Raw genomic sequence first — 26856 nt, forward strand, 5'->3', positions numbered from 1 at the left:
CCACCCCATGTTCCTCTCAAAGGTAGTCTCGCAGTTCATGTAATCAGGCTATTTTCCTTCCTATTTTCTTCCCGAAGCCGCACAAGAATAGGGAGGAATGACATCTCCATACTCTGGATGTTAGGCACGCCCTAGTGTTCTGTATAGAAAGGACTATATAGAAAGTCGATCTGTAAATCCACGCAGCTCTTTGTGGCAGTAGCTGATAGGATGAAAGGCTCAGAGAATTTCATCCTGGATCACATCCTGGAACTGAGAAGGTGCGGGGTCAACTGGTCCCCTCACCCTGCGACATGAGCGCATCGTACCAGGGGGCACTAGAAAGGACTATATAGAAAGTCGATCTGTAAATCCACGCAGCTCTTTGTGGCAGTAGCTGATAGGATGAAAGGCTCAGAGAATTTCATCCTGGATCACATCCTGGAACTGAGAAGGTGCGGGGTCAACTGGTCCCCTCACCCTGCGACATGAGCGCATCGTACCAGGGGGCACTAGAGCCGGCCTGAGGGGTATCACTGAGGAGAAAGTTTCCGGGGACTGTGGGCGGGGCCCGCACACCTAGCGTGGAATGGACGTGTGCAGCACAGCTCTGAGAACAGCTGTCACAGGAAGGTTTTTGTCCAAACCTGGGGCATGGTTCAGGGATGCAGCTTAGTAGGCTTGGCTCTCACCTGTGGCTGTGACACCAAATTTTATTTGTATTTTAATCCCTTGGCTGACATTTTTCCAGAAGTGATTAGTGATTTTTGGGTTTCTGATATTCAGAGGCCAAGTGCTTCCACATTCTGATAAGGTCCCTTTAAAAGGTCTCAGTTGGGCACCCAAAATCACTAGTGATTGCGGAAAATCTAGGCATTTACCTCAATGTATCTAATGCAGGGTGGGGGAGGGGTGAAAATATTTGGGACCCTGTTTGGATTATTTTTGTGCCCCCACATTCTGCCCTGTTTGCCAAGCGAGGGGTCTGATCCGTTCCTCATACGTTTCAGTCTTCCTCGTGATCCCCACAGTGATCTCTGTTCACCACAGCCTCCCTCCCTCTCCCCTGAATTCTCCTTCCTGTCCCCATCCTCACCTCCCACCCCCCACTCTCCCTCCCTGTCTCCTGTCAGCCCAGGGGTGGCTGTATTAACTGAGTCTGCTCTTGGTTGTGTGCGAGATGGGGGCCGTTGTTGTGAAGATTCGTCTGGCTGTAGGAAAATGGTGGCCAGCTGAACTAAAGGCTGTCAATGGCCTGATCCTTACAGGGAATCACCTTGAGACAGTGGCCATGTGAAAAAGAGGCCAAGCGCATCCGAAGCTGGTGCTTTGCCATTCCTAGATTGAGTTGGGAGGACGGGGAAGAGGGGGCAGGGAAACAGAGGGACCCTGGGGATTCTGTGAGGTCATGAAACCAGAGCAGAGGTTAGTGTCGGGGACAGACTTCCTGTACCCCCTCCTCACGGGGACATGGCGGTACTGTGAATGGAGGAGGTGGGGGACCAAGGGACCCCGAGGACCTGCAAAATTAATACAACCAGAGCAGAAGAGAGTGGGGAACAGACCCTCTGCACGCTCTCTTTCCCTAAAATGACCCTGACGACAACAGGCTCCCTCCTGAAAGGAGCTGGGAGGGTTTAAGACCCCACAGCATAAGTGGGAACCCCATTTCTCAGGGGAGGGAGGGCCCAATAACAAGGGGAGGATCCACTGGGCTACCTGCAGTGGTGTCTTGGTGAGATTTTCAGAGAGAGGCTGCTGCTGACCCTCAGCTGTGTTTTAGGGTTTCACATTATTCAGGTGATAAGCGGCTGTGATCTCCGGGAAGACAACGTCATTCAGGGGTTCTACCAGGATTCATATGACGGACAAGACTTCCTTACCTTCGATAAGGAGACCATGACTTGGGTAGCAGCAGACATTGGGGCTCAGATCACCAAGAGGAGATGGGATGCTGAAGTACTTGACAATCAGCAGTGGAAACGCTACCTGGAGGAGAAATGTATTCCCTGGCTAAGGAGTGCTCTAGAGTACGGGAAGGAGACTCTGAGGAGGAAAGGTAAAATGGGGGACAAGCCCCACCCAAGAGGTCACTACAGGTTACATCTCCATTCCCCAGCCCCAGTTCCAAAATGGAGCAGGGGGGTAGGGGGCCGTTCAACTAACCTCGCATCAGGGATGGGTGGGGAAACACCCCCCCCCCCGCCCACCCCCTGCCCGCTCTGGTGGAAAAAGATAAGAAATTGATAAATGTTAAAAGCAGCTCACTGTAGAGGAGCTGTATCTCCAGAGCCACTTGACCAAATGAGCCGAAATTCACAGCACAAATTCCTCCTCTTCCCCTGGTGTGACGCAGCAGTTATCAAGGCAATCTGCCTGTGCGTGTGCATGTGAGAGCAGCCTGAAAAATAGACTCTGTAGAGAAAGCTCCACTGAACTTTAATTATGGAAGTGCCACCATTTCTCTGGACACCAGCTTCAAACACCATATAACTCTTCCTCATTCACTGTCGCACCATCATATTTGTTGTGTTACCCCCAGCCCCTCTGTTCCACCAATGACGGTAGTTTTGTCCTTGTTGCCTCTTTGTCCAACTTCTCCCACGGACATCTATGTGCTTCCTTCCATGCCATCCCCTACATGTGGAATTGCCCTCCCCATACTAATGTAGAAGAAGGCTCCCCTTGTCCTTGAAGTCTTCCTTCTCAAGACCTACCTTTGCTGCAACACTTCCTTACTTATTACTTGATTCTTTTATCAATAAGACCTCAGATAATCACGCTCAGTCACATTTATTACCAAAGCTTTTTAGTTAAAGATTAATCAGCACAAACATAGAAGGGAAGAGGTTAAATGCTTTACCACTCCAACTCAGGAGGACAGTTGCAGGATAGGATAGGAGATGACCACAAACGTAGCGTGTGATTAAGGATTGACATCTGTGACACCTGTATCTGGAGCTTAGTGAAGCCTTTTAAGGTACTCGTGTCACTGTGGCTGGGAGCAGAGGCTTCTGGTTTCCACACTCATAAAATCTGGTCAGGGACCTGGATTCGGGGTTCACCGTTGCTGATGCTGTGAATTGGGCACAGAAATCCTCTAACACGGTGGTTCTCTCTCATCAGAGGGATTCCGTCTCATGGACTTTCATCCTCCCCCTGCTGGGGTCTGAAAATTTCATGCTGCAAAGCTCCAGCAAAGGCTGCCTGGATTAGAGCTTGGAAACAACTAACTTCAATTTCTTCTTTTTTCCCAGTGCGCCCAACAGCTAGAGTGAGCGACAGGTCATCTCATGACGGCCTCACCACCCTCTCCTGTAAGGTCAGTGGATTCTACCCCCGGGACATCACCGTGACCTGGCTGAAAAATGGGGAGAGCAGACAGCAAGAGACCTACTCTGAAGGCATCCTACCCAGTGGGGACGGGACCTACCAGACCTGGGTGACAATGGAGATTGATCCCAAGATCAAAGCCCATTATTCATGCCATGTGGAGCATGAAAGCCTGTTGGAGCCACTCTCTGTCTCCTGGGGTAAGGCATTTGTGTGTTTGTCTGTTTTTCTAGTGGGAGAGGGGGAATCGATTAAACTCAAACCCTGAAAAATTCTCATTCGGATTTCTAGGCTGAAGCTGGAATTTCCTCAGGGTCTGTGAGGCCCTGTCCCCTTTGGCCCTGTCCCTCTGCAGTCAAGTTCTTGTGCTAGAGTTGGGACCCACAGTGCCTGGGACTCATGTCTTCTCTCCAGTTTTCTGCCTCTGGGGCTGTTGGATACATCTCAGCAATACAGTGTCTCCGAAGGGAGAAGATTAGTCATGAGGCATTAATGCTGAAAGAGAGCAGTCTGAGCTCCTGTATAGGCCAGGGCAGGGAATCACACCAGGGACCAAGCTGGTAGCCTGTGGGCAAACTAGAACTGATCCTTCAGAAAGAGATGCCCATTCCAGATGTAAAGTCTCTAAGGGATGGAGAATTTACCACATCCCAAGGGGAGCTCAAATCTGCCCCTTACTTGCAGTCAGAATTTGTCTTGCTTCAGCTTCCATCCTGTTCTCAACTTCAGCAGGTTTTCAGAAACACGGCTCTGGGGGCCCTTCATCCTTGCCCATGTGGCCAGAGAGAGAGGTTTAGTTTTGGGAGCAGCTTGTTTCTGTGTGCAGTGATGCTGGAAGGGAGGGTATGGCCTTGGAATGGAGCGAGGAGGTAGATTAGAGCCCTGCATCAGGAAGGAGAGTCTTCTAGTTCCCTAGCACAAGAAAGTCTTGGAAGAATTTTTTACCCATGGAGCTGCCTTCCAGCCATCTTTTTGCTTGTTAATTGGGATGTGGAAAAATGCAGCATTTGGAAGTGAAAACAATTTCTGAGAGGGCAGCCTGCACCGGGACTCTCGTCAGCAGATGGTTTCGCATCATAATCTTGTTACCACATCCCCTGCCAATTTTTGTGTCATAAACCACATTTCCTTATTCTCTTAGAAATATTTTTCTTTTTGCTGTTTTATTACATGCCTCTTTCTGACAACAGGAGAAGCTGATTAGTGAAACCGAATGTGTATAGAGAACTTGGGGTTTAACGGGCTTATATAAACCAAGAACAGTATTAAAATATCTCTGTCTTCTCCTGTTCAATTCCTGCCTCCTCTAAAAACACGCATTGTGTCTGTAACTCCATTCTTGGCAGGGAAATCCAGAACTTTTAGGTCAGTTTCCAGTTTGTCACCAGAATCACACAATGGGACTTTCCATTAGTCATTAAAGTCAGCGTGGTCGGGGGGGGGGGGTGGGGTGGGTGAGGGGCTGGGAGCCAGGACTCCTGGGTTCAGTTCTTGGCTCTTGCACTGACTCGCTGTGTGACCTTCAGCAAGTCTTTCCCCCCTCCAATTTAGGGACGATACTGACATCCATCCTCCCCCATACAGAGGTTTATGAGGATTGGTTAATGTTATAAAAGTCTTCTAGTTGAAGTGCTACATATGTATTATGATTTGAAGGGGTAGAGGCTGTGTCCAGGACTTTGTATGTGGGGTGCAATGCATGGTAGGTGCATGGTGGCTGCGTGGAGCTCACTGGAAGGGGTGGAGGGTTGCAGGACTTAGCCCTAACCTGGGGAGCTGACTGACTGATCCCTGCAGTGGGATGGAAGGGGGGTTCAGTGGGGGGAGGGGATTTTTCCCCATTGATCATTCTCTCCATTCCATTTCAGAACCAAATAACAATCTGTTTCCCGTTTTGGCTGGCGTTATCACTGCAGTTTTCCTGATTGGTGTTATAATCGGAGTAGTCGTCTGGAAAAAGAAATGCCCAGGTAAAGAATTGGAATGTGGGAACTCCCTGAACTTGCTGGGCCCTGCACACCCACCTAAGGACAACAGCAGTAAAGGAACCAGTGTCAGTCCGGTGTAACTGCCCCACTGTGGTACTGAGCTAATGACCCCCCATGGGAGCTGCTGGTGAGAGAGACCCAGAAACTGGGTGCAGGTTACAGTTTATATGAGGCTAGATTTTCCAAAGAGCACCCAGTGGGCTGAGTTCTTTGGAAACTCTGTCTCATTGTGTCTTTCCCTCCTGCTGATCATGAGCGCTTCGGACCTTGAGTCCATTACTGAGCGCCAGGGGTCTGTGCTGGGCCAGGGGCCTGGTTTCTAAGGTGCGGACACAGATCGGAGTCGGTTCCTGCCTTGGGAGCTGCATTCACTGAAATTTGCCTTTTCTCTGCAGGGAGGAAGGGAGACGGCTATGCTGTAGCTCAGGGTAAGTGACGAGAGACCCATCGCCTCTTTTCAAGTGGCCATCCCTGAACAGCGATCAGTGTTTGCTTGTGGATTTTAGCCTAGAGGCTCTGACAGGAGATCCTCGCTCCCACTCATAGGCCTTGTCTACACTGAGGATTTTAAGGAAATCTCCAACTATTGCTCTAGTACCATAGAATCGTAGGACTGGAAAGAACCTCAAGAGGACATCTAGTCTGGTTCCCTGCACTCAGGGCACGACTGTTTCATCTCTAGACCATCCTTGACAGGTGTTTGTCTAACCTGCTCTTAAAAACTTCCAATGATGGAGATTCCACAACTTCCCTATGCAATTTGTTCCAGGGCTCAACCACACTGGCAGGAAGTTTTTCCTAATGTCCAGCCTAAACCGCCCTTGCTGCAATTTAAGCCCATTCCTTCTTGTCCTGTTCTCAGATGTTGACGAAAACAATTTTTCTCCCTCCTTCTTGTCACAACCTTTTATGCACTTGAAAACTGTTATCACATCTCCCTCTCAGTCTTCTCTTCTACAGACTAAACAAACCCAATTCTTTCAATCTTCTCTCATAGCTCATGTTTTGTAGACTGTTAATTATTTTAGATGCTCTTCTCTGGACTTCCTCCAATTTGTCCACTATCCTTCCTGAAATATGGTGCCCAGAACTGGACACAATACTCCAGCTAAGGTCTTATCAGCGCAGAATAGAGTGAAAGAATTACTTCTCATGTCTTGCTTTCAACACTCCTGCTGATACATCCCAGAAGGATGTTTGCTTTTTTTGCAATAATGTTACACTGTTGACTCATATTTAGCTTGTGATCAACCATGACCTCTAGATCCCTTTCCTCAGTACTGCTTCCTAGGCAGTCATTTCCCATTTTGTATGTGTGCATCTGATTGTTCCTTCCTAAGTGGAGTACTTTGCATTTGTCCTTATTGAATTTCATCCTATTTACTTCAGACCTCTTCTCCAGTTTGTCCAGATCATTTTGAATTAGAATCCTGTCCTCCAAAGCACTTGCAACCCCTTCCTGCTTAATCACGTCAGCCACAATCACATCAGCCACACTATCAGAAGCTCGTTCACCTGCACATCTACCCATGTGATATATGCCAGCATGTGCCAGCAGTGCCCCTCTGTCCAGTTTGCCCAATGTACATGGCAGTCTGTATGTAAAAGAATAAATGGACACGAATCAGACGTCAAGAATTATGACATTCATAAACCAGTTGGAGAACACTTCAATCTCGTTGGTCACTCCATTACAGACCTAAAAGTGGCAATTCTTCAAGAAAACAACTTCAAAAACAGACTCCAAGGAGAGACTGCTGAATTGGAATTAATTTGCAAAATGGATACAATTAATTTAGGCTTGAATAGGGACTGGGAGTGGATGGGTCATTACACAAAGCAAAACTATTTCCTCATGTTTATTTCCCCCCACTCCCTCACCCCCCACTGTTCCTCAGATGTTCTTGTCAACTGCTGGAAACGGCCCACCTTGATTATCACTACAAAAGGTCCCCTCCCTCCCCGCTCTCCTGCTGGTAATAGCTCACCTTAAGTGATCACTCTGGTTACAGTGTGTATGGTAACACCCATTGTTTCATGTTCTCTAGGTATATAAATCTCTCCACTGTACTTTCCACTGAATGCATTCGATGAAGTGAGCTGTAGCTCACGAAAGCTGATGCTCAAATAAATTGGTTAGTCTCTAAGGTGCCACAAGTCCTCCTGTTCTTCCTGCTTAGTATCTCCACAAACTTTATCAGTGTACTCTCTATGCCATCATCTAAATCATTGCTGAAGATATGGAATAGAAGTGGACCCAGAACTGATCTCTGTGGGACCCCACTTGTGATGCCCTTCCAGCCTGACTGTGAACCACTGATAACTACTCTCTGGGAGCGGTTTTCCAACCAGTTCTGCACCCACCTTACAGTAGCTCCACCTAGGCTGTATTTCCCTACTTTGTGAGACGGCCATGTGAGACCGTAGCCGAAGTCTTAGGCTTCGTCTACATTAGCACCGTAAAAGCGCTGCCATGACACCAGCGTGTAATCGCGGCACCGTCGCTAGGAGAGAGCTCTCCCAGCGCTCTGAAAAAGCCACCCCCACGAGGGGCGTAGCTGAAAGCGCTGGGAGAGCGGCTCCCCGCGCCGGTGCTGTGACCTCACGGGCACTTGAGAGCGCTGAAACTTGCATTGCTCAGGGGCGTGTTTTTTCCCACCCTGAGCAACGAAATTTCAGCGCTCTAAAGTGCCAATGTAGACAAGGCCATACTAAAGTCTAGAGATACCGTATCTATCGCTTCTCCCCCATCCACAAGGCTTGTTACCCTGTCACAGAAAGCTGTCAGGTTGGTGTGACACCATTTGATCTTGACAAATCCATGCCGACTGTTACTTATCACCTTGTTATCTTTTAGGTGTTTGCAAAGTGATTGCTTAATTATTTGCTCCATTTTCTTTCTGGGAGCTGAAGTTAATCTGACTGGTCTGTAATTCCCCAGGTTGTCCTTATCCCCATTTCAAGAGGCGGGAATTGCTGTTCATTGGCAGGGGGTGAGGGTGACGTCTGTGGTCTGCGTGAGGGACCCCTCTGGGAACAGATGGAAGGGGGCAGAGTTGAGGTTGTTTGGCCTGAGTATCCTTAGCCCAGCATCTCCTACTTTGCCAGCCGTTGAATGTTGAGTGTTCCGGGCTCCCGTTCTGACGAGGCATGAAGAGCACAGAGCAGTGCTGACCCCCTGCAGTGGTGACATTTTTTGCATGGGAATAATGGAAATCCTGGGCAGCTGCCCTGTAGACTGGTCTGTGCACCAACCAGCTCACTGCTAGGGAAGAGTGAGGTGATGACTGTTCCCTTTGGATAGGAGTCCCCGTATCTACTAACTCCGCTGAAACCCTGCCCTGTGAGAGATGCTAATATCCTCTCTCTTCTCCTCCTCCTCTGCACAGAAGATGACCAAGGCTCTAGTGGCTCTGACCTATCTGCCAAGGGTAAGTGATGGAGGCTGTAGCCTAGGGGTTCACTGCTCTCACTGAGGCCTCTGGAGAGAGACACCTAATCCAAGTCATTGGACCCTCTAGCAAACCAGCCCCAAGGAGCGGGACGGGGGGGTTCTGGATCTCTTATTTCCCTTTTATTCACATGAGGGTGCAGGAACAGGTTTGTAGCCAAATCCCCCTTGTTTTATCTGCGATGAATTTAGGTGTGAAAGACTCTAGTGAGAGGGATTTCTCTGTGGCTGCTGACACAGCGTGGGCTGAGCTCAGCTTTTGCAAGGATAACTCCAGCTGCTTCAGAGAACAGTCTCCAGTGAAACTGCAGGGAGGAAGCAGGAGGGACAGAGCCCAGCACTTGGGGCTCCAGGAACCCGGGTCTGTGACCCTGGAGCTACAAGCTTTGTCAGTGGGGTTCGAGATTTTGTCCACTGAACCCTGCAGCCACTAGGGCGACCGTCCCACAGCAGCGTGCACTGTCATTGCAAAACATTCTGGCAGGTTCCCTTTAATAGACGTTGCCTGTGTTTAACTTCTGCAGCTTAACTGAGCCTGTTGGAGTCTGTGCCACAACGTGAGGGGAGCCCAGAGAGGAAGACGGATGAGCTCTGCTCTGTCTCCCTGCAAGAACCAGTCAACCCCTCCCTAGCTTTTCTCTGGCACTTGGAGTGTCCTGTGTGGGATTTCCGGCCTCATCTGTCTGCTCACTGAACCACTTTTTGCTTTTCAGATGTCATAGTTTTCTGTAATAATGTTTTATTTGCACAGAATAATTTCCAAAATTTGAATGGATAAAAACTCTGTTAGTCAGAGTTGCGTATTTGCTAGCGTTCAGTGATGCACTCAGTGCTCTGGCTGCGCAGTGCTGTCTGCATACCCTGGACGGGGCGCTAGATCTGTGAGCAGTAACTGCTTGTGTGTCTATGGTGGGGAACGTCTTCCTTTTCTGTAGAATTTCATGAGTATAACATGGTAAATGGCCGGGTCTACTCGCAGCTGGCAGCGCTGTTGCTCTCATCAGCTGAGGCATTTTGTTGGACAGGAATAAGTGTCTGTGTTTAGTTTATAAGTGCCTCTAATGTCCTTTTCACCATTGATAGAACCATAGAAATGCTGGGCTAAAAAGGCTCTCAAGGTCATCAAGTCCAGCCCCAATCTCAGGTAGCACCAAGTTAACCTAGACCATCCCTGACAGATGTTTGTCCAACCTGTTGTTAAAAACTTCCAATGACGGGGATTCCACATCCTCTCTAAGCAACCTGTGTGGTGAAGTGGGACATTTTCCTAATGTTGCGTGTGTATACTGTGTGTGCCTCAGTTTCCCCCATGTGCTGCATGTCTACCCAAGGTGGGAGGGGGGGGTGTCTGTTGTTGTAGAGGACCAGGTGTGACCCAGTCTAGCAGCCTGGACCCCAGGCCATGGTCTGGACACTTTGTAACTCAGCGACTGATGACCCGAAGGCCCATCCGAACTTGGAGCCAGCCAGTTATGGGCAGCGGAGAGAACAAAGAGCTGAAGAGAGAGTCACCTGGAGCCCTGTTTTCCCGGGAAAGTAGACAAAGATGGAGGCGGGGCCTTGGAGGTGATATGGGGTGGGCCACAGAAAGGAAGAGTCACTTCTGGGCTGGGAACAAAGAGTGGCCTGATCCCACCTGGACGGGGACAGACCCAGATGGACGCCCCTGAGAACGTCTTGTAATCTGCTCCAGACGTACAATAAACCCGTCGGTGCTGCGCTGGCTGAGAATCGCTGCAGGCTGAAGAGAGGCAGGCATGCTGGAGGCTCAGACGTGTGGTACTGGAAGGCGGAGGAGAAGCGTACAGCTTAAACCCCGAGCAAAGCGTGACCTTATGTAGGGTCAATACTCTAAAGGCCGGTTCCTCCCGGGGCCATACGGAGCCAAGAGAGCATTGGCCTGTGAGTCTGTGGCAACCTGTTCCACAGTGAACTGTCCTTAGAGCTAGAGAGTTTTTCCTAATGTGTAACCTAAATCCCCCCTTCTCCAACTATCAACTGGAGAACAATTGATCACCGTCCTCTTCAGAGCAGCCCTCAATGCAGGGATAGTTAATTATTTTTTGTTAAGCTCCAAATTTCTTGGTCAAGATATAGTCAAGGCCCAGACTCAAGAGAAACACTTCTCATACCACAAGTTCCCCTGTTCAACGAACACAAACAGTGCATTAAATGAAAAATAAAATCAAACCACGGTATAGCCTAAAAATAACGTCCAAGAAAAGCTTTTGGGCCCACAAAAGCTTATGCGCAAATAAATCTGTTAGTCTTTAAGGTGCCACCGGACTCCTCGTTGTTTTTGGGGATACAGACTAACATGGCTACCCCCTGATACTTGTCTCCAAGAAAGATGTAATTTATCTGAAACGTTGAGAAAGTATTTAGAAAAATGTCAAGTAGATGCAACTATTAGCATTAAAAATACTTTCAGGAAACAGGTTTAAGTTTGTGTGCGAGTTTTGTCAAATACGGTTATTGTAGGTGTATCTGCACAGAGAGAGAGAAACAGATTCAAAACTTTTTCAGCCGTTTGTGGTTTATTTACCATTAGTATCAGAGTTTGAAAGAAACACTTAGTACACCTGAACTCTTCATCTTTTATGATTCAAGCCTTTCCACTAACAAACACCCACCCACCACCACTCCCAGATCCTTCTCAGCAGCGCTGCTGCCGAGCCAGTTTGCCTCATTCTGTATTTGTGCATTTGGTTTTCCTTCCCTACATGGCGCACCTCGCATTGATCTTTGTTGAATTTCATTTTGTTGCCTATTGCCCAGTTCTCCAATTTATCCAAATCCCTCTGAATTTTGGTTCTGTCCTCCAAAGTGTTGGCAACCTCCTTCCCCCCACCCCGCAGCTTTGTGTCATCTGCAGCATTGATCAGTCTGCTCTCCGTACATACATCCAGGTCATTAATAACTATGTTAAACACTGGACCCAGAACAGATCCCTGTGGAACCCCACTTAAGACCTCCTCTTTTGCCCTCACCATTCACAGCTCTCTCCTCCCCCTCGGGGTGCAATGACCCTCTATGGGTTAACAGGACCTTTTTCCAGGGAAAGAGCCTTTATCACACAGTGAATATTCTTAAACGTGTACATGTCCGCTCCATACGGCTAAAGTACGATACTTGACACCATGCAAGGCACTGCATTTAGCCGTATGGAGCGGAACTCCATCAACCTCATGAAGAGACTTGCACAAGTGCAGCCTCGTTATCCCTAGCCTGATTCTTGTTTGCACATTTACACTCGCCTCTGGAAATTTCCACTACGTACCTCCGACGACGGGGGGATTCGCCCACGAAAGCTCATGCTCCAAGACGTCTGTTCGACTACGAGGTGCCACAGGACTCTTTGCCGCTTTTACAGATCCAGACTAAAACGGCTACCCCTCTGAGAGTGACCATTTGTTCATTCTAACTGTAATTTGGCCACATTGATTTGTATTTATTTAAATATGCGCTAAATCGTGTGAAGGGGGCAACTTGCATTCATCACCTGCTCCATACTAAGTGGCCATCAAGGTCAGCAGTGAGAATATTTGGAGCGGACCCCAGCAATCACTTCCGTCAGCACTGGTTTGGTTTCGGCCGTTTTCTAGTAGGGATCTATGAGGAGAGAGGACCAATGACTCCCAAAGCGTGTTTACAAAGGACCCCTGGCACGACACAGAGCGGCCAAAGGCTTCAGGGGTCTGATAAGATCGCCAGCAAAGAACATAGACTGAACTTCCTGTGGAACCATGTGCAGGACTGAGCTGGAGATCGATACGGCTGGTGCTCAGTCTGCAAGGAGGCTACAGCCCTGTGGGATTTGTCTTGGGGAAGATTAGGATGATTGAGTGGGAAATTGATCCAAGACAGTAATTCATTATTCTACACAAAGGGAAGACAATAGGTATCGCATGGCTGGCTACTTCCATTTTCTGGTGCTCTCAGCCTGGCTCAGCACAGCCAGTCTGCTGGTGTAGGGTGTGTCCACACTAGACAAGAGGTGTTTCTCACAGTGTGTCAGGGAACATGGGCTAAAATCCTAGTGAAGACAAGGCCATGTGTAATCTCCACCCACGTTAACAGGTCAAGGGACAGCCTAGCGGGGAGCCTTGTCTTTAACTTGACCTGCTAACTCGTGTTAAACTGACACCTACCTCATCTTCACTCAGATGTTAGCTCCTGTTAGTCACTGTGTTTGGTGTAAGACATGGCAGGAAAACAGCTCTTCTCCTGGTACAGACAAGGCCCTAGGGAGGCTGGCTCAGCACCGTGGGAGGGGGCACTGGGACACAGGGGTCCATGGGCTGTGAGATGGGGAGAAGGGGGAGCTGTCTGAGGCCAGTGAGAGGAACCCGTGATCTGGGTGGTTTCCTGGCGGGGAAGCTGTGGGAACCTCTCAGCCAGTAATTACTCTCCCCATGTAGGTTTCCGTACACTCCTCCTCCCCCACACATCGGGGGAGGGGAAGTCATGCAGCTGACGCTGTGTGGGGGCAGCAGTGAACGGCTCTGCACCCCCCCTTGGCTCCCCCAGACAGGGAACTAGCTCCAGCTCTCCAGGGGCTCCCCCAGCACAGGGCACTGGAGGCTCTGATGGTGGGTGGGGGGAAGGGGGACATGAATGGGGGCATGGATGGATGAGGGGGCTCACTGGCTCGTCTGTCACAGATTGACAGCTCTGTGCTCTGCTCTGCCTTTAAACAGGCTCCTGGGAGTGACCAGGCTCCTGGGAGTGACCAGGCCCCAAGCTTCACACTGACCCACAAGGGCAGGCCAGGCAGCCTGAATGACTCTGGGACTGGGCCTTTGGCCTCCAGCACCTCCTGCTTCCCACCGTTTACACCTACAGCAAATCCACCTGTGTTTAGATTCCTGTGCAGACTTTACCACCCAGATCCTCAGTGATGTTTCAGCTCCCAGCTCCTGTTCATTTCAATGGGAACGAGGCACCTAAATCCCTTTGAGGTTCTGGCCCCACTGTCTTAGGAACCCAGTCAGTATTCTGCAAAGCAGCCTTTGAGAACAAAGGAGCATTTATTAATCCCCTGGAATCCAGCAGGAGAAGGTATGTAGGTTAGTGCGGCAAAGGGACGCTCAAGGCAGAGTCCATATGGGTAGGAGCAAGGCCCCAAGACACCAGGCAGTTCTCAGCTCCATCTTCACTCTCTCTGTGTGTCTGCAGCAGCCGCATTAAGACTTGTCTCCTCGCACCTGTCCTTCCTTTAGCTCCAGGTGCAGCCTTTTCACTTTGCTTCTCTGCAGAGTTGGGGGAAGTCACCTGCTCTGAGGCCGCGTCTACACCTAAAATTTAGATCAACCTAAGCTTCTGAAGCATTCATGGCCTGTGTGACAGACAGGCTGACCTAACCCCCACTGAAGGCACCTAGGTCGATGAAAGAAAAAGCCCCTGTAAACCTGTAGCTGCTAATGGTGTAGACATGCCCTTAGTTCCAGTAGCTCTTAAATACAATCATACCCTGGGCTGCTCCCCTTGCCCAGGCATTGCCCAGCTCTGTCCCAGCAGTGACCCGAGTTTCTTTGAAAAGGCAAAAAGAAAAGGAGTACTTGTGGCACCTTAGAGACTAACCAATTTATTTGAGCATGAGCTTTCATGAGGTACAGCTCACTTCATCGGATGTAGCTCACGAAAGCTCATGCTCAAATAAATTGGTTAGTCTCTAAGGTGCCACAAGTACTCCTTTTCTTTTTGCGAATACAGACTAACACGGCTGCTACTCTGAAACCTTTGAAAAGGCAGAGACCTGTCTCCTTCTCTTCAGATGAAAATCTTGGCCTGTGTCTCTGTCTCCTTGTAGATGTCTCACCATCAGTTCAAGTTAAATGTGGCTAAAACAGAGCTCCTAATCTACGCCACCCCGCCCCCAGTTCTCCCTACTAACGCCTTTCTCAATCACTGTGGACACCACCAGCCTCTTGCCTGTCACTCAGGCCCATAACTTGGGTGTCATTTTGGTCTCGGACCTCTCTGTAGGTTCTCACATCGACGCTCTGTCGAAATCTTGCTGAGTCAGAATTCTCAGCTCACCACGACAGCTGTAACTCCCACCCCCTCATGCTGCCCCCCACACTTGGCAGAAGACCCCTGTCAACACCCGCACGGCTACCTTATTAGCCTCCTTCAAATCCCTCCAAGGTGTCTGCAAAAAACCTGACGATGGTGAGGTTGCTGGTGTCCTGTTATCACAGCTGATCGTGCTGACCAGTGTTGTCCCATTGCTTCCTTGTGCTCCTCTGTCTGTCTCCATCTGTTACTTCTTGAATTAGTGTCGTGCCCCCTCTCCACCCGGTTACCTTCTTTCATGCTAATCTGCGAACAGGTTTCGATGGACAGGTCTGGGTTCTTCTGGATCCCGCCACCCACCCAGCAGGGTGCATCTTCTTTATGTTTCCCTATGAATGGATAGGGAAGAAAGGTAAGCAGCAGGATACAGACCCTGGACTTCAGGAAACCAGACTTCGACTCCCTCAGGGAACGGATGGGTAGGATCCCCTGGGGGACTAACCTGAAGGGGAAAGGAGTCCAGGAGAGCTGGCTGTATTTCAAGGAATCCCTGTTGAGGTTACAGGGACAAACCATCCCGATGTGTCGAAAGAATAGTAAATATGGCAGGCGACCAGCTTGGCTTAACGGTGAAATCCTAGCGGATCTTAAACATAAAAAAGAAGCTTACAAGAAGTGGAAAGTTGGACACATGACCAGGGAAGAGTATAAAAATATTGCTCAGGCATGTAGGAATGAAATCAGGAGGGCCAAATCGCACCTGGAGCTGCAGCTAGCGAGAGATGTCAAGAGTAACAAGAAGGGTTTCTTCAGGTATGTTGGCAACAAGAAGAAAGTCAAGGAAAGTGTGGGCCCCTTAATAAATGAGGGAGGCAACCTAGTGACTGAGGATGTGGAAAAAGCTAATGTACTCAATGCTTTTTTTGCCTCTGTCTTCACTAACAAGGTCAGCTCCCAGACTGCTGTGCTGGGTATCACAACATTGCGGAGCCATTGCCCATTATCTTTGAAAACTCGTGGCGAACCGGGGAAGTCCCGGATGACTGGAAAAAGGCTAATGTAGTGCCAATCTTTAAAAAAGGGAAGAAGGAGGATCCTGGGAACTACAGGCCAGTGAGCCTCACCTCAGTCCCCGGAAAAATCATGGAGCAGGTCCTCAAAGAATCAATCCTGAAGCACTTACATGAGAGGAAAGTGATCAGGAACAGTCAGCATGGATTCACCAAGGGCAAGTCATGCCTGACTAATCTAATTGCCTTCTGTGACGAGATAACTGGTTCTGTGGATGAAGGGAAAGCAGTGGACGTGTTATTCCTTGACTTTAGCAAAGCTTTTGACATGGTCTCCCATAGTATTCTTGTCAGCAAGTTAAAGAAGTATGGGCTGGATGAATGCACTGTAAGGTGGGTAGAAAGTTGGCTAGATTGTCAGGCTCAACGGGTAGTGATCAATGGCTCCATGTCTAGTTGGCAGCCGGTGTCAAGTGGAGTGCCCCAAGGGTTGCTCCTGGGGCCGGTTTTCTTCAATATCTTCATAAATGATCTGGAGGATGGTGTGGATTGCACTCTCAACAAATTTGCGGATGATACTAAACTGGGAGGAGTGGTAGATACGCTGGAGGGCAGGGATAGGATACAGAGGGACCTAGACAAATTGGAGGATTGGGCCAAAAGAAATCTGATGAGGTTCAATAAGGATAAGTGCAGGGTCCTGCACTTAGGATGGAAGAACCCACTGCACCGCTACAGACTAGGGACCGAATGGCTAGGCAGCAGTTCTGCGGAAAAGGACCTAGGGGTGACAGTGGACGAGAAGCTGGATCTGAGTCAGCAGTGTGCCCTTGTTGATTAGGGAACTGGAACACATGACTTATGAGGAGAGGCTGAGGGAACTGGGATTGTTTAGTCTGCAGAAGAGAAGAATGAGGGGGGATTTGATAGCTGCTTTCAACTACCTGAGAGGTGGTTCCAGAGAGGATGGTTCTAGACTATTCTCAGTGGTAGAAGAGGACAGGACAAGGAGTAATGGTCTCAAGTTGCAGTGGGGGAGGTTTAGGTTGGATATTAGGAAAAACTTTTTCACTAGGAGGGTGGTGAAACACTGGAATGCGTTACCTAGGGAGGTGGTAGAATCTCCTTCCTTAGAACTTTTTAAGGTCAGGCTTGACAAAGCCCTGGCTGGGATGATTTAATTGGGGATTGGTCCTGCTTTGAGCAGGGGGTTGGACTAGATGACCTCCTGAGGTCCCTTCCAACCCTGATATTCTGTGATTCTAATGTATTTGGCGGTGCCTCCAGCACCCTCACTCCTTCCCGGCAGGGTCCCCAGGGCGGCTTGGGAGGAAAATGCCAACCCCAGGGTAACCCCCACTTACCTGCCAGAAAGTTGGAGACTCCCAAGAAATCACACAAATACATAGAATATACTCAACACAGTAATTGTATTAAACCAGAGACAAATATAACATAACAGGGTAAAACACTATTCTTCGTGCCCACGCTGACAATACCCGTGACTTTCCCCAGTCACGTGACCTGATGTAGCAAATGTAAGATTAGTGTCCTATTGGTACGCGTACTTTGTTGGGCCTTGATGACCTATGACCACGATATCTTCTCTACAGTGGTTTAGCAGGGTGGCTGACTGGGTTCGGTACAGCCCAAAGGACTCACAAGTGGGAGGAGGTGGTCAGTCCCTCCGTAGGTTTACTATGCAGCCGGTGATAAAATCCCCAAACCCGTACTCCCTGGCTTGAGGACACAGTTCAAGGAGTAGGGGGTCCCCAAAACAAATTCCCGGACTGACTAACTAAAAGATGGTGCATTCACAAACTCCATGAATGATCCTCGGATTCAGAGATGACTCTGGACCCCTCGGTCACGGCAGAGGGGCTGATCTCTGCTGGCAGGGAGCCTCTTCAGGCCCGAGTCAGGCGGCTTTGTCCCAGGATTTCCCCTCACCACCCAGGGGTGCAGGGCTCAAGGTGCAGATTACAGAACTGGACTAAACTCCAAACTGTCGTCTCCTAGCCCAGCATCCAGACACACTCCCAGCAGGCCAGCCCTGGACTAGCAGCTGGAGCAGAGCTGGCCATGTGGTGACTGGTCTCCCCTAGGGAGCTGGGGCCGAACTCAGCCTGGCTGGGGAAGTTTCTCAGCAAAACTCTACAAACTGGGAGTAATCAGTGGGGAAGGAAAAGCCCAGCGGAGGGATCTGCTGTCAGGTCCCTAGAGGCCAGTTGTCAGAGGAACCCTGCATGCTGGCCTGGGACTCCCCAGCTCCCCACACAGCCAGGCCTGCCCTTGCCCTGTCTGGCTCCAGACTGACTCAAAAATGGATTCTCCCCTTTCCTGAGCTCCCTGGGAGGGCATCTCACTCCCTAGTGGTTGCCGGGCAGACTCTGAATCTGCCTTGGCTTTGCCTCCCTGCCAGGGACAGTGCCCCTCCCTCAGCTGCCCACAGGCAGAGCCCCAGGTCAGCTCCTTGGGGGGTTACACTGGTAAAAAAACAAAACAAACAACAACAAAGCAGAAAGCAAACCCGTGACCGAGAGGGGAAGTGAAGGCAGCTATATAAAATCACTCTGTCACTGGGAGTGCTGAGGAAGTGGAACCACACAGGACAGTTTGGGAAGAGCCAAAGGGGATGTTTGCTGGAGACGAGGGATGGGAAGAACTTGGAAGACTCAGCCCACAACACGGGGCAACAGGGAAACAGCCAGGGCAGAGACAGGGTGAATCCACTCACCGGAGCAGAGGGTTGGAAAAATCAAAGAAACTGCTCAGCAGAGAATCCCCACTGGAGACAGATCCGGTATGCTTGGTGTCTGTGGGAAAAGCTTTGCTGGGACTTCAGCCCACATTACTCTGCACAGCAAACAATCCACATAGGAGAAAAACGCTATCGATGTGCCGAGTGCAGGGAAAGCTTCAGTCGGAGCTCCCAGCTTATTTCACAGCAGAGACAGCACACCAGAGGGAGACCCTGTGGATGCCCTGCCTGTGGGAAGTGCTTCTCTCGCAGCACTGCCCTCATTAACCATCAGAGAATCCACGTAGGATTGAAGCCCTACAAATGCCCCCGGTATGGGACGAGCTTTGCTCGGCACTCACACCTTGTTGTACGTCAGAGAATCCACACGGTGAACAACGCTGTGGACAAAGCTTCCAGTACAGTTCAAAGCTTCTCACACATAAGGTTTCTCTCCCATGTGTTTTCTCTTATGTAACCCTTCTGCCAGGCCAAGTTGATAGCAGCAAGGGCCGGGTTCAGTACACAGGGGTTCCCTCTCATCAAAGCAAATGCAAAACTGGCTTGAGCACCCACCCAGTGACCTGGGAAAATCCTACACACCCCCTGGGCACCTCAAAGAGGCAATACTTCCCCTCTCGCAAGCAGAGAGTCTCGGTGGAGCAGAGAATCTTTAATAACATGAGATAAACGACATCAGCATTAAATTGGGGAAACACCACAACTAGTGTTCATTAACCAAACCACGAGCAAAGACACACCCCAGCAAATTGGGCCACATCCTTTCCCTCGGGTTCTTGAGTCCCAGAACCCAAACGTCTCTTGAGTCCAGCAATCCACAAATCACCCAAAGTCCAAAAAGTCTAGCCCCAGAGTTCAAAAGTTCATCTGCAGAGTGTTACTCCCCAGTCTGGCTAAAATGTGCCTGTGTGTGGGGAAAGAGGTAAGGGGCACCTTACGTGTCCTGAAGCTGACTGCCCCACGGGGCTCCACTCTACTCCACCACAAACAGCTCCGCTCTGCACAGCTTGGCTTCGCCAGCCTATCCACGAACAGCACAACTGCACTCTAGATCTTCCGGCTCCCCACTACTTGACACAGTGATTTCAGCTCATAGCAGTGGGAGCCTTAGTGCTGGTGCAGCATAAGGCCAAAGTGAACTCAGCACACTACCTGTAGCAAGACTCTTAATAGACCCAAAATTAACTCTGACAATCTACAGTGGAGAGAGACAGGTTCAATTGGTGTTTCAAACCCACACCACCAGGTACTAATACCTGCCTCAAACCCCTCTCCATTCACAGAGTTTTGGAACCCATGTCCCTTGCCTAGCGAGTGCTACTTAGTTGATGGTGAGTCCCTCCATCATAACAAAAGGCCAAGTACAGTTCCAAGCACAGTTCCCATAATCAGGGTAATAACAATTTATTCTTCCTGCCCTAATAACAGAGACACTGGGGATCCCACAGCAGCCAAAGTGACCATTTGGGCAGTTAAGGCCTCATTCTAGGCGGGGTGGGTGTGCCTATGCAAATGAGATCGGCCCCTGAAGTTCTTTTCCACAACTTGCCACACCTCACCACCAGATGTCAGGTTGGAGCTCATCCTGACTCTGCTTACACTTATAAATGCCCTGAGTGTGGGGAAAGCTACAGTGACAGCTTTAATAGGCATTGGAGGATGACACTGGAGAGAAGCCTTTCAAATGCTGTGATATTTGGAAAAGCTTCAGTAAGAGCTCAGACTCTATTGCACATCAGAGAATACACACAGGTGAGAAACGCTATAAATGCCTCCCTGATCTGGGGTGGGATAGGGTGGGATCTGAGATACTATAGAGAATTCTTTCCTGGGTATCTGGCTGGTGAATCTTGCCCAGACGCTCAGGATTCAGCTGATTGCCATATTTGGAGCCGGGAAGGAATTTTCCTCCAGGGCAGATTGGAAGAGGCCCTGGGGTTTTTTCGCCTTCCTCTGTAGCATGGGGCACGGGTCACTTGCTGGAGGATTCTCTGCACCTTGAAGTCTTTAAACCAGGATTGGAGGACTTCAATAGCTCAGACATAGGTGAGAAGTCTATTGCAGGAGTGGGTGGGTGAGATTCTGTGGCCTGCATTGTGCAGGAGGTCCGACTAGATGATCATAATGGTCCCTTCTGACCTTAATATCTATGAATCTATGAAACTATGGTAAGAAATTCCATTATAGCTCAGATACGACTGAACATCAGAATAATAGACTCATAGAATATCCGGGTTGGAAGAGACCTCAGGAGGTCATCTAGTCCGACCCCCTGCTCAAAGCAGGACCAACACCAACTAAATCATCCCAACCAGGGCTTTGTCAAGCCAGGCCTTAAAAACCTCTAAGGACGGTGATTTCACCACCTCCCTAGGTAACCCATTCCAGTGCTTCGCCACCCTCCTAGTGAAATAGTGTTTCCTAATATCCAACCTAGACCTCCCGCCACTGCAACTTGAGACCATTGCTCCTTGTTCTGTCATCTGGTACCACTGAGAACAGCCGAGCTCCATCCTCTTTGGAGCCCCCCTTTCAGGTAGTTGAAGGCTGCTATCAAATCCCCCCTTACTCTTCTCTTCTGAAGACTAAATTAAACCCAGTTCCCTCAGCCTCTCTTCCTAAGTCATGTGCCCCAGCCCCTAGGCATTTTCGTTTGGTGTCTGCTGGATTCTCTCCAATTTATCCACATCCTTTCTGCAGTGGGGTCCCAAAAAACTGGGCACAACAGACATGGCCTCACCAGTACTGAATAGAGGAGAATAATAATTTCCCTCCACCTGCTGGCAATGCTCCTACTAATTCATCCTAATATGCTGTTGGCCTTCTTGGCAACAAGGGCACACTGCTGACGCATATCCAGCTTCTTATCCACTGTAATCCCCAGGTCCTTTTCTGCATAACTTCTCCCCCAGAAAGGATGAAAGGACAAAAAACATCGGCAGAAGGTTGCTTATCACACTACTGAAAGGTGATCAGACACTGTGGGGAGGAACATGGTATGAGCACCGATAGAGACTAGAAGAGACTTTTGCTGCCACTCAGCTACAACCTTATTATCTTATTCTCTGTGACTTTTCATTTATACTTGACAGTAAATTATTTAATAAAATGGATACATTCAGGAGCAATAATGGTCTCCACTGGATTTGAAATGCAATGCCCTGACCAAGGCTTAGTGGGGATGATGGTTTATTTGTGATTTTCTTGCTTTGCATGAGGAGGAATAACATGGGTCTGAGTTTCTCAGAATCATTCATCTGCAGAGGAGAAGAATGCGAAAATGGGCCTTCATGGGGTGAGACGGGACCTTCAGGAAAGTCTCTTGACATGTTTCTTTTAAATTACAGAGTCTAGGAGGGCTCTGCTGTTTATTCCCTACAGGTACCGTGTATTCCTAGATCTAGACAGGTTATCTAGATGACTGAGGTGCTGTAACCCTTTAGGGTTACATACTGCCACTGTCATGGGTCTGTAGTTCTCCTTCATGATACATGTCTCCTCTACAAAGCCCTGGACTAAGAATGTGAAATCCATGACCACATTTCTTGTACCTACTCCACAGGGTTGGGGGATTAATCCGCAGACATTTAGAATCCAGATGCATTAACTACAATATGTTTCTTTTCTGATTAGCTTTCTCCTTCATTTTTTTATAAAGGCACTTATCAGAAAAAATATCACAATGTTCACTTCAGAGTCATGAGAGAGAAAAGATATTGAATCTAATTCCCTGGTATCTCAAAATACCTGCTCAACCTAGAATGGAATAAAAATGATCATTAGAGAGTCTGTTAGACAGTTAACTGGCTGCTTTTATGAACTCGTGGTAATGTCGAGTGAAAGAAAATTCACAGTGTACTTACAGCCCCTGGGCTAGGAAGGGAATCCAGGTGGTTTCATCTAAAGGGGAATAGGAAAGAAACTCTGATCTTAGGCCTTGTCTGCACAGGACAGGTTTTCCTGTCTATGTTTTTCTACCATACCTGTGTGAGTCCAGAGGCAGGGCACAAGCAAACAACTTCCCTTCTGAACCAGTGCGTCTGGTGTTGTGATGTTGTTAAATTACTTTGCCGCATTCTGAGCAGGTATCCCATGATGCAATGTTCTACCCACCCCCCTGCACCTGGACCACCCCGCCAGGCTCCCCCAGGGCCCGGATCCCTCCACTGAGTCCCCCGTACCCAGACATGCCTGCCAAGCCCCAACCATCTTCCCCGGACCTCCCTGCAGAGTCCCCTTCCCCCTGCACCCAGATGCCCCCCACACCCACACTGAGGGAACTGCACTCACAGTGCCCCACACAGAACCTTCTCCCTGCACAACTGCATCACCCCATCTGAAGCCCCTCCCCACTTGGATCCTGCCAGACTGAGCCTGCCTGCCCACACCTGGATTGGGGGCAGGACTGGGCATGTATGTAAGACTCTGTCCTTCTCATTTCCTATCTCGGTGCACCCAGCACGGAGGGGCAGGCAGGGTGCAAAGGTGTTTCTGGGGCAGGCCTGGCCCTTGCGCTGTTTCACTGCTGTGCAGATTGCTGGATTGGGGCTGGAGCCCGGGCTCTAGGACCTTACAGGGTGCGAGGGTCTCAGAGCTCTGGCTCTAGTCTGAGCCCAGAAGTCTGCACAGCAATGAAACAGCCCCATAGCCAAGCCCCAGAAGCTTAAGTCAACTCTGCTGGCATGCACCAGCCTGTTGTATCAACCAGGCCAGGTACAAACAAGCTTCAACAGGACTTTATTTTCAAAGTGGAAACCTCTTTACCAAGCTGCTGCTGCACCCTCTGTAGCTCTCTCCCAGCCTCTCAACTCCTCCCCTCTCCTTCCTGTTTCCTGTCCTTTCAGACTCCCAATGGCCAGTGCTCCCAATTCTAATAATCACAAGCAACCTCTGAACACCACATTCCCTCCTCTGTTAAGAAACTCTCCCAATTAAAATAAACTTTATTGTTCTAACCACAGGAACAAGTATGAAACAAGACAATATACAGTTGGCAGACATATGACACTGAAAACTCTGGAGATACTACATAACCTAGTCTCTCGTCCAGAGAGGTGGTCGTCTGGGTCTGACAGGCCGTCCCTCAAGCCCCGGTTTCAGTGCAATGTCTTGTTGTGTTGGTACTACGGTGAAGTCATCCCATGCAGACTGGGTGTTGGCATAATCTCCTCTTGGTGCATAGGCAGGTGCCAGAGAAGAAGCATTCTATACCCGCCCATCAGAAAGTCGATAGGTGTAAGGTCCCTTCTTCTCCATGATTTTAAGAGGAGCTGTGAATTTATGGTCCCCTTTGCGTAAAATTCCAGGTTTCGTATTCTAACGAAGGAACCACACCCAAACTTTGGTTTCTTAGCACCCCATTGCTTGTCTGTGAAAGCCTTAGACTTTGCTTGGTTCTGTTCAGCTGTCTTTCTCACATCATCCTCATTTGGGGCATCTGGTCGTGCCTTTAACAATCCGGCAATGTTCAGTTTAGTATTCATCTGTTTCCCATGCAGTAACTCTGCGGGTGACCTTTGCGTTGTGGCATGTCGTGTAGCCCGGTATGCTTGCAAGAAATCAGTAGTGAAGGGAATCCACAACCGCCCTTCCAGTTTAGCCGTTTGCAAACTCTCTTTCAAACTTCTGTTAAACGTTCAATTTCCCCATTGGCTTGAGGGTAATATAGGGATGACCTTCTGTGTAAAATGTTCCTCTCTGCTAGAAAAGTTTCAAGCTCCAGGGAAGTAAATTGACTACCATTATCTGAAACCAGTTCTTTGGGGTTACCTTCCCTGCTAAAAACTGAAGAGAGGAACTTAATTACTGTAGCAGAAGAGATTTGCGATGTAAACGCTACCTCAGGCCATTTCCTGAAATAGTCTATTAAAGTGATGGCATAATGGCAGTCAATTGGAGCAGTATCAAAGGGACCTACACTATCAGTCGCCACTTTTTCTGATGCAGATTCAGGAAGAGGAATAGGCTATAATGGAGGGGTACATGTCACTGCTGTCTTACCATGCATTTGGCAAGTGGCACAGGATTTTATGAGTGCTTCAGTTTGAGAGTCCATCCCTGGCCTCCAATACAGATCCCGTAGTTGTTGTTTGGTTCGGACACTTGTTTGATGAGTATCATGTGCCAGGTGTATGAGTTTTGACTGTAATTATTCTGGCACAGGGAGCTGGTGTGTACCTCGTAGCACACAGCCATCAAACAAAGAAAGTTCATCCCGAACTCTAAAATAAGGCAGCAAAACTGGGTCAAGGTTTTTAGGGTGACTGGGCCATCTCTTTGTCAGAAATCCCCGTAGTTTTTGTTGAATTGGACACGTTGAACAAGCAGCTTGAAATTGTTCTCTTGTAACTGCAGTGAGAGCGCTTGTAATAAGCGCAACCAGGACCTCCTCATCCTCCGGTGGACCATCTGGTGAAGGCAAAGGCAGGCGAGAAAGGCAATCAGCGACCACATTTTGGTTTCCAGGCTTATATTCCAGTTCCTAATTGAAAGAGAGTAGTCCTGCAGACCATCGAGCAGTACAGTATCCTGCTCTTCCCAGTCCTTTTGTGGTGAGCAACGTCGTCAAAGGGCTGCGGTCTGTGCGCAACTTGAACGTGCGGCCCCACAGGTAAGTTCTCCTTTTTTCAGTAGCCCAGACACAAGCAAGTGCTTCTTTTTGGACTGTAGAATATTTCCTCTCAGCATTACTTAGTGTCCTTGAAGCAAATGCAACAGTCCTCTCTGTGTTGTCCTCATGCAGTTGTGTGAGAACAGCCCCAAGTCCATAATCAGAAGCATCTGCAGTTACAATTGTGGGCAATGCAGGACTGAATAGTGTAAGTACTGGACTAGGTACAATCAAGTCTTTCACCATTTCGAAACTAGCTTGTGCATCCGTCGTCCACACTAAGGTTGAACTTCTCCATAGTAATTCCCATAACGGTTCAATGACAGAAGCATAACTGGGAATGAATTTTGCATACCAGGAGGTAAGACCCAAGAAGGAATGTAAGGTTTGCAAATCTGTTGGAGGAGGAGCATTTGAAATTGCCAGGATATGATCTGGATCAGGTTTTAGTCCAGCCTGTGAAATTGAATGCCCCAGAAAGGAGAGTTCAGTTTGTCTAAATTTGCATTTGGACCTATTGAGCCGGAGGCCTCCTTTGCTGATACAGTTTAGTACAGACTGCAGGTTATTGTCATACTCCTCAGAAGTACTTCCAAACGCGATAACGTCATCCAGAGAGCACTGAACTCCATGTTGATTCTTCAGAATCAATGACATCATTTTTTGAAAGGCACTTGGGGCAGATGCGAGACTGTATGGAACATGTTCAAAACAAAATAGTCCCTCGTGTAATAAATGCTGTGAGGTCTGTGCCATCTTCATGCAACATAACCTGGTGGTACACGCTCTGCAAATCAAGGGTAGAAAACATCTTTGGTCCACGGAGTTCTGCAAATACGTCTTCTATGTGAGGAAGAGGATGGCTGTTAATCACAATAGCTTTATTTGGCTCTCTTAAAGCCAAATCTCACACAAAGGTGAATGCCTCCACACTTCTGCGTCACTACAAAAGGTGAAACCCATTCTGAGGAGTCGATCTCTTCAATAATGTCCTTTTGAACAAGTTTTCTAAGTTCCTCTGAAACAGCTTCCCTGACTGAAAATGTTAAGTGCCGTAACTTCTGTCATACAGGCATCACATTATTCCGCATTTTAACTTTATGCAGAAACCCATAAGCACAGCTGAGTTTCTCTTCAACCTGGTGCTGGGTCCCAGCTGAAACTGGTGTGTGTGCCGCAAGAGTGCTTTGCTGAGGAAGATCAATTAATCCATTAACTACCCTGAGATTTAAAGCAGTCAATACATCTCTGCCAAGGATAGGAGGGCCTTTGTGGAGAATGTAGAACTCTGCAGATACACAGCAATCACCAAAAGTAACTATTACTGGCAGGCAGCCATGTACTGGAACATGGTTTTTCAAAAAGCACACCAAGTGAAGTTTGGGTCCAGTCAGAGGCACATCTTTAAAGTAATGCAGATAGATGGAATCAGGCAGTATAGATACTGCTGAGCCAGTGTCTGACATTAGCTGAATAGAGTGTGGTTTGCCTGAGGGTATGGCGGAAACGTTTACAGTGCACTTTATTTGTTCTGGAATATGTGCAGTCGTGATTTTGTCCACACTCAGCACAGTAACATCTGGTATTGTAACTGCATGCACCTGTTGATCGAACTGGCTGCTGCGACATACTTTAGCAAAATGTCCAATCTTTTTGCAATGATTTTACTGAGCTACTTTTGCTGGACATCCTGTGTAGCTTGCAAG

The 26856-nt window shown here is 48.8% G+C and overlaps 1 protein-coding gene across 4 annotated transcripts in view; it reads left to right on the top strand.

Moving 5' to 3' along the window:
• Positions 1-26856, top strand: part of LOC144265360 (class I histocompatibility antigen, F10 alpha chain-like) — a 343097-nt gene that overhangs the window by 24895 nt on the left and 291346 nt on the right. The window contains exons 3-8 of one of the 4 annotated variants that reach the window (XM_077817990.1): positions 1763-2038; positions 3237-3512; positions 5181-5282; positions 5696-5728; positions 8690-8731; positions 9276-11195. The exons of 2 other annotated variants lie outside the window; for them this stretch is intronic. In XM_077817990.1, the coding sequence (XP_077674116.1) occupies positions 1763-2038; positions 3237-3512; positions 5181-5282; positions 5696-5728; positions 8690-8731; positions 9276-9280 (734 nt within the window). In that variant the 3' untranslated portion in view covers positions 9281-11195. Of the gene's footprint in view, positions 1-1762; positions 2039-3236; positions 3513-5180; positions 5283-5695; positions 5729-8689; positions 8732-9275; positions 11196-26856 lie in introns of those variants that run through there. One more of the 4 variants, XM_077817991.1, reaches the window with a different exon arrangement.

The sequence above is a fragment of the Eretmochelys imbricata genome, chromosome 5 (genome assembly GCF_965152235.1).
Source record: "Eretmochelys imbricata isolate rEreImb1 chromosome 5, rEreImb1.hap1, whole genome shotgun sequence".
Classification (NCBI taxonomy): Eukaryota; Metazoa; Chordata; order Testudines; family Cheloniidae; genus Eretmochelys; species Eretmochelys imbricata.